Source organism: Pangasianodon hypophthalmus, chromosome 9 (assembly GCF_027358585.1).
Source record: "Pangasianodon hypophthalmus isolate fPanHyp1 chromosome 9, fPanHyp1.pri, whole genome shotgun sequence".
NCBI classification, from domain to species: domain Eukaryota; kingdom Metazoa; phylum Chordata; class Actinopteri; order Siluriformes; family Pangasiidae; genus Pangasianodon; species Pangasianodon hypophthalmus.
Window position 1 is genome coordinate 27,689,801 of NC_069718.1, and position 12,529 is coordinate 27,702,329.

Genomic DNA, 12,529 nt, shown 5'->3' on the forward strand with positions numbered 1-12,529 from the left:
GCACTCATATGTGCATTTTTATGTTAAATTCTACAAATATTCGAAGTTCGAATTTTAATTTGACATCCCTAGAGCAAATGAGAGGACAGAAGCAGCGAATGGCTAAAATGTTGGTGACATTCATTCTTATGTAAACAAACACACATGTAAACACAATGGACAATATCGAGGTTAGCAAAAATGATCGAGGTCATGTCCATAAGATAAGCCGATAATGTAATTATCATGACAGGCCTACCAGCGGTCATAAGAAACACACACAGAATGGTATGAAGGGTGAAGTCTAACGAACCCAGTGCTGTAGATTCAAGGTGATGCAAGGTGATTACACAGAGTGACACGTAATTTGGGCTATAAACTTTTATGTCAGATTAAAAAAAAGTCTCACTCAAGAGTGTGTGTGTGTGTGTACCTCAGTATCTTCAGTGTACAGTATGGATTCTCCAGACCAGCAGAGAGCAGCTTCACTCCTGAATCCTGCAGTTTATTGATACTCAGGTCCAGTTCTCTCAGACTGGAGGAGTTTGAGCTGAGAACTGAGGACAGAACTCTACAGCTTTCCTCTGTCAGATTACACTCACGCAGCCTGGAAGAGAAATGATGAAATATCAGAACACTGATCTCAAACACACAAACACAGCCATAACACAGCTAAAGTTTAACATGTAACAGAAACGTCAGTGTGTTGATCTGTGTTCAAGTTTCTACAACCAACACTGCAGATATAGTGCATTTTATTACAGAAAATAAAGAATTATAGAACTGTACACTACCAGTTAATAACATGCCAGTACTAGTGGTACTTTACAGTGAGTTATATGTTGAGTTCACAGAGACAGTAAAACAGTTGGTGTGTGTTCTCGGTGCTCGTACAGTTACAAATCTGTCGCCTCTAGACCTCCAATTTTATTTATTTATTTATTTGAATTTTTGTGTGTTATTATTGCAGGCATTACTTGGATGACAATCAGACCAATGTTAATGTGTAGTTTATATGCATTTAATGATTGGGGGCATACTGTAGTTAATGGTTCAGGGTGTGTGTGTGCGTGTGTGTATGTAAGTGTGGACAATTATAAAGATATCTGTATGGGGGGTGGGGAAGAAAAAGAAAAAAAAAAAAAAAGAAAAAAAAGGCAGTAAAAATAGCCAAAGCTACTATGATTGAATGGGGAAAAGAGGGAGACAAAAAAAGAAGAAAAAGAGTAAATGAATAAATAAATAAATAAATAAATAAATAAATCTGATGGACTGCCCCACATCTCCCCACAGCCTCAGCGAGACAGGCCCCACGAGTAGTAGGTCACGAAAAGACGCTGCCAGGCCCAGGGAACGCCCATCATCCCCATCCCCACAGGTTGCTCCCATCCCAGGCAGACCACCATCTGCACATCACGCTTACTCTATTCTTTTGTATTTTTCTGTTTGTGCTTATATTAGAAGTTCACATGTCAGTGCTCGACTTTTGTGATGCATTCTATTAATAGATTATTCCACTGATTTAAATTGAGTAAGCACTTTGATTTCCAGTTTTGAAGAATTGCTTTTTTGGCAATGGTTTAAGAAATCAGCAAACTATCCTTGTGTTTGGCTGGTATCTTGATCAGTGTGAGGTCTCCAAGCAGACAGAGCTATGGAGACGGGGGGATTTCACAGCTCACGATAGCCGAAAGTTTTTTTTATCACTGACAACCAAAATTTTTGGACTGGTGGACATGCCCAAATTGCATGTAAATAATTATCTGTGACTTCCATGGTATACTGTGAGCAGATGTCAGTATCTACTAATCCCATTTTGTATTTTTTATATTATGTAATATGTATTCTATGAATGATTTTGTATTGGATGAGCTGTAAGATAGTGTTTGTTGTCACTGTGAATGTATTTTTACAGACATATGTCCAGAAATTGAATGTGGGAGAGGTAGAAAGATCACGGTTCCATTTAATTTTAGGGACAAATATGGTGCTATCTGTATTGACTAGTAGTTTGTATAACTTAGAAATTATTTTTTTCCGATCTTTAAATTGGACGATGTCATCTAATATCTTGGGAGGATTAAAATCAACCTGTTATGTTGATTTTACTTCTAATTATTGATTTAATTTGTAGATATTGAAAAAAACAGCTGGTTCTCAAATTTGTATTTCTGGGCTAAATCTTTGAATGACAGGAAGTGACTATTGTGGAAGAGATGATTAAGATGTGTAATTCCTTCTGTTCCCATGTGCGATAGTAAATAGGAGCCTTGTAAAGGTGGAAGTCATGGTATATTTACATGGTGTTAGAGTAGAATTGGTGATTCTGAAAGCTTTCCACCAGGCTGTCAGAGTTGTAGAGATAACTGTGTTTTTAAAACAGGTGTGGTTCTTGAGTGAAGTGTTGAGAAATGGCAAATCTGCAGGTGTGAGGTTTTTACAGCATATTTGTTCCAGTTGTATCCGTGAGATGTTGTTATTGCTTTGATGAATCCATTTTACTAAATATTGCAGTTGATTTGCCAGTTGATAATACAAAAAATTTGGTGCTTCTAAACCTCCATGAGATTTCTTTTTTTTTTTTACTTAGTTATTTATTTATTTAGTAATGTAGAATATTTAATCTTTGCTTTTTTATTCCTCCAGTAAAAATAGGGGACTGAAGAATTAAATGATTGAAACCTTTTTTCTGTAGGCATAACGGGGAGCATTGAGAAGAGATAATTAATCTGAGGGAGAATTTTCATTTTGATAGTTGCTTTTTGTCCTATTAATGAAAGCGGAAGATTCATCCATTGTCTAAGGTCATCAGCTATTGTTTTAAGCAGTGGAGTGTAGTTAAGTGAGAACAACTCAGACAGCCTGGAGGAGATGTTAATGCCTAAATACTTAAAATTTCCAACATTGAGTGGGAAAAATTAATCCTGAGCTGCAGAATCCCAAGCCTCATCAGAGAGCGGAAGTATAGTAGATTTATTCCAGTTTATAGTGTAGTGTAGTTTGATATTTTGGAAAAAGTATTGATAACTTTAAATGTTTCCTGAAGTGAAGATTTAGGGCTCTGCAAATACAGTAAGATATCATCTTCATAGAGGCTAATTTTATTTTGTGTGTTTATGGTATGAATTCTGTTGATTTTACTATTCTGTCTTATAGCTATTGCAAGCAGTTCTATGAAAATGGCAAACAGTGAAGGGGAAAGTGGACATCCTTGCCGTGTTCCTTGGTGAAGTGTAAATATGGGCGAAGTGATCCCATTTGTGGTGACTGTGGCATTTGGTGCAGTGTACAATATTTTTATCCAATGGATGACTCCCTGAAGCCAAATCTGGGTAATGTGTGGAATAGAAATGTCCAGTTGACCTTATCAAATGCTTTCTTAGCATCCAGTGATGCAATGATTGTATTAATTTTGGACTGTTGAGAAATATTTATCTGGTTAAATAATCTATGGATGTTATCTGAAGAGTACCTTTTTTTTATAAAGCCTGTTCGACCGGGGTGGATTAATGTGGAGGTCACTGTTTCTAGTCTGGTGGCTAAAGCTTTTGTAATTATTTTCAGATCTGTATTCATTAATGGGAGGGGTCGGTAACTGGTGGGTTGCGTTGAGTCTTTGTTCAGTTTAAGTAACACTGTTATAGCTGCCGTGTTCTTACGCAAAGGGATTTAAGTTGTGGGATTTAAGTTCCTTTGTCAGTCCATTGAATAATGTTGATAAGTCCCAGGAGTGTTTATAAAATTCAGCAGGGAAACCATCGGTTCCGGATGATTTATAATTTGACATCTGGAAGAGGGCTTTGTGAAGTTCTTCTGGTGATAGAGGAGCATCGAGAGTGTTAGCTATTTCTTTGGAGAGTTGAGGTATATCTAGGTTATGTAAGAATGATTGTATTTCTCCTAGATTTGGTTCTTGTTCTGATGAATATAAGTTATTGTAGAATGAGCGAAAGGTATTGTTTATTTCTAGTTGATCTTGGGTGATTTCTCCTGTTGAATTTCTTATTGATGGGATTATTCTTTTGTCTTTTTTACATTGTAAAGTATTTGACAAGTATTTACCTGATTTATTGTTGCTTTCTAAATTATTATATTTGAGTTGTTGTATAATAAACTGTAAAGTAATTTCTTCCAGTTGGTTTTGGGCATTCCTCAATTCAGAGAGTGTTTAAGTTCTTAGTGTATCTATCCGATAATTCTTTAATCTTCTGTTCCAGCTGAGTTTCTAATTCCAATTGTTTTTTCTTCTTATATGATGAATATGATATTATTATTCCCCTGATTACTACTTTTGCTCTTTCCCATAATACTGATGCTGTAGTCTATGGGGAGTTGTTCACTTCCATAAAGGATGTCCACTCTCTTTGTATTAATGTAATAAATTCTGGATCTTTGAGTAGTGAAATATTGAGGTGCCATATAGGAGAAGATTTTGTGTACAGTTCTATATTTAGAGTTAGAGATACAGGTGCATGGTCACTGATAATAATTGGGTGTACTGTATTTGTTACATATGTCATTAATTTACTGCTTGTAAGAAAATAGTCTATTCAGGAAAATGATTGATGTAATGGAGAAAAGTATGAATATTCTCTCAATGTTGGATCCCATAATTTCTATCTATCTCCAAGGCCAAAGTCATTCATATATTGTTTTATTATATCTGTGGAGTGCCAGTTTCTATAATTACGTTTAGTATGATCTATTATTGGATTTAGAACTGTATTGAAGTGTCCACTTATTACAATATTTGATGTTTCATTCAGTAGTGAAAATATGGACTGAAAAAAAGAAGGATCATCATTATTAGGTCCATATATGTTAATTATAGTTAATTTAGTGCTCTATATAGTTGCACTGATAATGACATACCTTCCCTCGGGATCTGTACTGTACTGTGATTCTGAGTTTGACAGATGGGTTTCCTGTAATAAACAAATATCTGAGTTTCATTTAAGAAGGTGGTTGAGGATTTTGGGCTTTTCAGCTTGAGTTCGGATGCCACGCACATTCCATGTTACCGGTATGAGTGTTGGAATTGTTGCTTATTAAAGCTAAATCTATGTTTGCAAAATGTATATTTGAATACTGTATGTGAAATTTTTTCAAATTTCTCAGTTAGCCCCATTTTGTCCAACAGATGACTAAAGTTGTGTTGTGCATGTGCAATCATAATATAAAACATACAACATCACAGCAGAAAATAATAATAATAATAATAATAATAATAATAATAATAATAATAATAAAGCTGAGTATTCAGCAAAGAGGAAGCAAAATAGCTCTAAAAGAGAAGAGCAGAGAAGAGGAAGAGAAAGGTGGGACAAATAACCTGACCTTTGTGTAACTGAGAGATATATGTTTGTGTGTGTGTCTGTGTGTGTGTGTGTGTGTGTGTGTGTGTGTGGTGAGAAACAAGAAAAAAAATCCTGTTTAGTCCATTATGAGAAGAAGAAGGGTAGAGAGATGTAGTGTATGTATGTTTTTGTGTGAGCAGGGGGCAGAGGGGGAGAGACATAGTCCATGTGTCCCTATAAGACGTGTAACACATGTATCATAGGACAAGAAAATAGAATAATGAATAATGTCTATTGATAGATATTCTTCTATATCCTCTATATTGCCAATGTTGCAAAAACTACTTTTTAGCAGCTGATTTACTTCACTAAGTTTAGAAGTAGGAGCTACTAGTGGTGTGCCATAACAAACACAAAAACAAGCATGGAGGAGCATGACACAGTGAAACTCCCCAAGACACAGAATAGGCATCAGCCCAACTATAAGATGAGGAACTGGTACCTAAAAAGGGAGGTGCTACTGTCAATTGGACTCCTGAAACTTGAAGTTGAATAGAGTGTTTTAGTATGTATTTTTTATATTTTGTGTTCATATTGTTTCAATTTTGACAATGTAATGTTTTTCTTGTTCTAATTTGTGAAAGTTCTGTTCAATATCACTTTCAAATCAAAGAAAAAAAATGCCTTTCACTGGTCTTCAGTTCACAAAATTTACAAAAAGCAGGGATGAATGCACAAAGTTATTTTGTATAGATCATTTTTACTATATTTTGTCCATATCAGGCAGCCCTCAGTGCAGACATGTTAGTTATCTTTTGTAAAAGTACCAGAGGTTTGTTTAAAGCTGATTAGAGTAACTATTAGCAAGCATTAATTCAAACAGTGAAGTTCAGTGTTATATTAAAACAACAAACCATGCACTAATACATTTATAAACAAAAATACTCACACAGCTTTTCTGGAGGCTTTGACCACTGGCAGCAGCCTCAGAAGACATTCCTCTGATGGCTCATATTTCCTCAAAATAAACTCATCCAGCTCCTGTTCTGAGTTCAGTAACACAAACACCAGAGCTGACCACTGAGCAGGAGAGAAGCTGGTTCCACTGAGACGTCTGTAATCTCCTCTGTTCAGGTAAGTTTGTACTTCCTGCACTAGAGAATGATCATTCAGTTCATTCAGACAGTGGAACAGATTGATGGATTTCTCTGGAGATGGATTCTCCCTGATCTTCTTCTTGATATACTTGACTGTTTCCTGTTTGCTGTGAGAGCTGCTTCCTGTCTGTGGGATTAAGCCTTGTAAGAGAGTCTGATTGGACTCCAGTGAGAGACCCAAAAGAAAGCGGAGGAACAGGTCCAGGTGTCCATTCTCACTCTGTAAGGCCTTGTTCACTGCACTCCTGAGGAAAACAGACATGTTTGACTTTTTGTAGAGATGCAGAATGCTAGGGCTTTGCTCCATTAACACATTTTTCTTTTTAAAGATGAAAGACAAAAATACATATAAAGCAGCCAGAAACTCCTGAACACTCAGATGCACAAAGCTGAACACCTTCCCCAGGTGAAGCCCAAACTCCTCTCTGAAGATTTGGGTGCACACTCCTGAGTACACTGACACTTCTCTGACATCAATGCCACACTCTCTCAGGTCTTCCTCATAGAAGATCAGGTTTCCTTTCTCCAGCTGTTGGAAAGCCAGTTTTCCCAGTGCCAGGATACTCTCTCTGATCTGCTGAGGATCAGGGTCACATTTGTGATGGTACTTTTGGTCCTTGTGTTTGATCTGAAAGATCAGGAAGTGTGTGAACATTTGAGTCAGAGTCTTGGGGATCTCTCCACTCTCTGCTTCAACCAACATTCTCTCTAGAACAGTGGCTGAAATCCAGCAGAAGACTGGGATGTGGCACATGATGTAGAGGCTTTTTGAAGACTTCATGTGTGTGATGATTTTATTGGCCAGGCTCTGATCACTGATCCTCTTCCTGAAGTACTCCTCTTTCTGAGGATCACTGAAGCCTCGTATCTCTGTTACCTGGTCTACGCACTCAGGAGGGATCTGATTGGCTGCTCCTGGTCGAGAAGTTATCCAGAGGAGAGCAGAGGGAAGCAGATTCCCCTTGATGAGGTTTGTCAGCAGCACATCCACTGAGGCTGGCTCGGTCACATCACACAATCTCTCATTGTTCTGGAAATTTAGAGAAAGTTGACACTCATCCAGACCATCAAAGATCAACACCACTTTGTAGGAGTCGCAGTCTATTAATTCTAGTTTTTTCATTTCTGGGAAAAAGTGATGAAGAAGCTTCATCAGACTGAGATTTTGCTGCTTCATCAAATTCAGCTCTCTAAAGGGAAGTGGAAACATGAAGGTGACGTCCTGATTTGCTTTTCCTTCAGCCCAGTCCAGAATGAACTTCTGCACAGAGACTGTTTTTCCAATTCCAGCAACTCCTTTAGTCAGCACACTTCTGATGGACTTGTCTTTAAAGAGGTCATTACATTTGATGGGTGTCTCCTGTGTTTCTGGTCTCCTGGACGCTGTCTCAATCTGTCTCACCTCATGTTCATTATTGACGTCTCCACTCCAACCTTCTGTGATGTAGAGCTCTGTGTAGATCTCATTCAGAAGCGCTGAGCTTCCATGCTGTGAGATTCCTTCATTAATTCTTTTAGACTTCTCTCTCAGGTCGGATTTCAACTTTGACTGATACACAGAGGCCACAGACTCTAATAAACAAAGTAATAACATATTTTAGTGCAAAATCACTGAGCACAATATAAAACGTAAAATTCTTTCAAATGCTGCTGTTCATTCCTGATTCATGTAATAAATATTATTGCAGGAACATGACCACTGTACAGAGTAACCACAAGCTGGACCACAAACAGAACGGAAAAGCACCAGATGTACATGATACTAAAATCAAACTTAAAACTAAAAGTGTTAATATCTAAAACAGTTTCCTCTCTCTAAAGTGAACCTGATGAAATAAAGCCATGACTCAGAGCTCTTACTGTTGTGCAGTGTGTTAGCGAGATCTGTGTGGTTCATGTTCTTCAGGACGTGCAGTGTGATCTTCAGCGCTCCCTCTCTGACACTGTGCAGATCCTCCTCATCCTCCATCTCCCTCTCAGTGCATGCTGGGTAATCTGGACTCAGGAGCTTGCTAAACCTCTTTAGCTCATTCTTTATCAGAGTGATGACTTTGTGTTCCAGCTCCTGGTTAGAAACACACAGTAACATATCTAAATATTATAATGTTACACAGAGAGACATTCTTTTATTTTATGAAAAGAAAAAAACCTTGAAAGAAAAAAATGCTGCTGCACATCGATAAAACAACACAAGTCACACACACCATGAATATGGACTCCAACCAATTTCTGCTGATGTTTGATTTCTTCTTTTGCGCTCTGTGAACAAACAAATAAACACAAAGGCAGATATTAAACACTATCCTCTTAACACATTACACTGATTTAAGGATTTCCTAACTGACACTAACATATTTAGAAATAAATATATTGAATAAATGAATGAAATAGTTATATTGTCATTAATTTCCCAGGTGTAAATGTTCTTCTGTAGCACCACAGACCCTCCAGCTCAGGGACTGCAGGCTGAACTGAACTCTTAAAGCAGTTTTCCTCACTGCCAGTCCGACAGCTGCAGCACTGCGCAGTTTAGTGTTTTACTGCTTCAACACCTGATAAAGCTCATGAAGGGCTTCATAATGAGATGAGTGAGTTTGATCAGGTGGAACACTGCTGTAAAACACCTCACTTTACTCACCTCACATCAGTAGAACTGTCTCTGTCTCTGAAGGCAATTGGATCTCCCATTGACGCGTCACTCTTCATGGACACACAGCTGGGTTCTGGTGAGTCTGATCTCTTTCCCTCCATCATTCTAGAATTACAACAGAAATATCAGCAATAATTAATACTCTGCTGTCTCAGCACTGTTAAACAATGTGTTCATCATTAAACACCAATAATTCCATCTTTTTAATTCAGCTACAGTCTGCACACTTATTCAAACAGGAGACTCGCCTCATACCTCAGGAATTACTCTGATGTCAGGAGACCCAGTCACAGCTAACTGACTCAGCTGGGTCTTAAAGCCTGTAGAGTTCACTGACTCAAAGCTATGCTGCTCTTATGCTACACATTACACAGTCCTTTTTACTCTTCTCTCAGCGAATGATTTCTCTAAACTGTTCTTACATCAGATCAGTGATATATTCACTGCTACTAAACACCTTAAAGCAAAGTTTAGTTCCTCTGTTAACTAGTGAGTGTTTAGAGATACAGATCTGTTCCCATGAGACGGTGTGTATTTATTGCTGGTGAATGGAAAAGTAACTCACCTCTCGTCTTTCTTTAAGTCCTGTTTTCCAGACACACTCATGTTGGAGGTCATGTCTCCTTCTCCAGATTACAGCAGGACACACGTTTACTTCACTCCAACATTGGTGTGTTAAATCAAACCCTGTATCAGCACAGAGTTCACTTACAGGAAATAGTCACGGTATCAAGCCCTAAAACAACCTGTGTACATTAAACCTTCAGTACAAACCCACAAAACTCTTCTGCATCTAGTGTCACTTCAGTGTGTTTATATATTATAGCTTTAGATTTAGATACTCACTGTGTTTTTACTCTAGAAATGGTTTATTTTCCCCTCGACACAAAATGGCGCTGCTGAGTTTCACCTTTATTACTTAGCCTACCTGGTTTATTCTGCAGAGGACAAAGGGCAGTGACTGCAGACAGGTAACAAACACACACCTGCACACACACACAGTCACAAAGACGTGGTTTGGTTCCTTTAGCAATGATGGATTGATTGCTCAAAATAAATCATTAAAAACCGTATTTATACAAATATATAGGGGTGTATAAATAATTTCATGCACCCTTCTCAGAACTCTATCAGTAAGACTACTTCTTCTAGTGCTTCTGTTAATTCCCTGCTTGTGGAAATTATGACCAATTTAAAACCCAATACTCCACATACCACATCTGCAGGGGTTCACACAATATCACAAAGTTCATTACGATATAATGAACTTAATATCATTACATATAAATGAATAATTTAAATACATGTTCATGTAAACTTCCCACATTGATATAACCCTTGGAAATTCCATCAGTAATTTAGTTTCTTTTGCAGCATTTCTCATGTTTGTTCTGCTCCACCACCATCACCTGGTATGAAGTTCAACAAATCAGCAAATAAATAAACTCCGCCGCCACATGTGTATCTCATATGTAACTTCTGAATAGTGTTAAGTCAGTAGTTACATCTGAGGTGGGAAGACTGATGAGTGTAATTTCAGGATTAAATCCTCACTGTGTGATTAACTCCACTATACTGTACAGCAGGAAATGTTTTCACTACTGTTGTTATAATTTATCATCTGCAATATGTGATTTTGGGATGGGGAAATGAAGCTTTTAAGCCAATTGTATGGAAGCAGCGTTCATTACTCAAAGCTTTAACACTACATTCTAGTTGCTGCTGCTGGTCAAATGTGTTTACAGCAGCCTAAATTGTATCTCAAATAATAATAGGTGATAACTCACTGATATATTAGCATTTTTATTGAAAATGAAATAAATGATCCAGAAACTCCTTTCTCTTCTGAAGTTCTTCTGTAGCTTGCTGGAAAGGAGACAACACTCCTAGACACTCACTGATAGTGTGGTGTTGTTCTGAGCTCAGTGGAGGTACCTCAGTTCTCAGAGTGTCCAGGGCTGCCCCCACTGGCTCTCTCAGATCAACCAAACACTGTAGCATTGCATAAGTGCTGTTTCATCAAGTGTCCACCTCCTGAACCAGTATCAGAACAGGATTGCCCATCTGTTCCTGAACCTGACAGAGTCTTTCTTTATCAGATGTGCTATCATACAAGTTGCATGTCAGAGTTTCAGACAGTTCACACAGGCAATCATGTTGAGAGCTGCATCAATCACTAAGCATCTCACCTTCCCCTGGATACTCCATTTCTCTATGAATGATGTCTTTACTTCAGCCAAATCTGTAGCCGTGTGAGACTGAAAGAATTTCACTACACTCAACAGGACAGTTACCATTTCATCTGATTTATTAATTAATAAATTAACTGGTCCTGTTACCAGTTGATATTAATAATAATGGCACGCGACTTCTAGATATGCAGCCATATTAATGCATGTCCGCTTATCAAATGTCAGACTCACTGCTGATGCCTTCTGCACTTCTGCCTTGGGCTTTTTCCTTCATGTCATTGTACTTCAGGGACACCATCTCCTTTAAAGCAGCTCTTGTAGGGATAGTGCAGGTAGAGACCAGTGCACTGACAAACTCCCTAAATCCAGCATCCTCCACACCTGTAAATGGCTGGGCATCCTTAACAATCATATTAAGTAATGCTTCATCAAGCCTTTGTTTCTTTGTCCCTACAAAAAAACACAGGTTGATATTCAAAAAGTATTATATCAAATGTCAAATCACATACACATGGAGTCAATATGAAATAATGGCAATTTATCCACCTATACAATATTGGCTTGCATCATATAATAATTACACTATACTGTATACCTTGAGTACTTTCTGCTGGTTCAGGTGCATTTTCATGCCTCAGCATTAATTATGTGTTATTGCTGTATGCCAACTGCTGAGAGCAGAGCAAGCACTGTACCTGATATAAAATAATTTTTAACACAGCATGTTTTATTTAAAAAAAGAATAATTAGAAGCTACGCAATCTAATGCAATACGTGTATTGAATACAGTGAGAATAAATATACATTATTTGAGGAGATCTGTTAAAAAATGTTTCCAAGTTTGAGAACCACTTCTCTTTCTTGATGTTTCTATTTCTTGCAAATAGTGTGATTGACAGTTTGAATGGTAACACCACTCTACCGGCTCACGTGAAGGTTTCACAGCTTTTTCAAACACTGCACCTTCAAATGAACCACTTTTTTGTCACGTGACTGGGTGTCCCGAATGAAGCTTCAGACATCAACGATCACGTGACTAGGGCAAAGCGATACAAGCATCAGCACACTGCTTTGGAAAACACTGCTTCACATTTTTCAACACAAGCTCAGAAGTATCAGTGTTACCCACCAGCAGCTCGGGTCTAGTTAGGATCCTGGTGCACAGTTTGAAATAAATTAAACAAATTTGTTTTATGTTAAGTATACTTTTTATTTTAAGCTTTATTTACTAACCCTCTGAATAATTTTTTAGTG

The 12,529-nt window shown here is 37.7% G+C and overlaps 1 protein-coding gene across 4 annotated transcripts in view; it reads right to left on the reverse strand.

Annotated features, from left to right (window-relative positions):
* LOC117597967 (NACHT, LRR and PYD domains-containing protein 12-like) overlaps positions 1-12,529 on the reverse strand; it is a 60,434-nt gene that overhangs the window by 14,776 nt on the left and 33,129 nt on the right. For 2 of the 4 annotated variants that reach the window (XM_053236795.1, XM_053236796.1), the window contains 5 exons: positions 9,072-9,188; positions 8,638-8,692; positions 8,294-8,498; positions 6,226-8,005; positions 413-586 (listed from right to left, as the gene is read on the reverse strand). In XM_053236795.1, the coding sequence (XP_053092770.1) occupies positions 413-586; positions 6,226-8,005; positions 8,294-8,498; positions 8,638-8,692; positions 9,072-9,188 (2,331 nt within the window). Of the gene's footprint in view, positions 1-412; positions 587-6,225; positions 8,006-8,293; positions 8,499-8,637; positions 8,693-9,071; positions 9,189-9,648; positions 9,890-9,929; positions 10,005-12,529 lie in introns of those variants that run through there. The other 2 variants (XM_053236797.1, XM_053236798.1) reach the window with 2 other exon arrangements.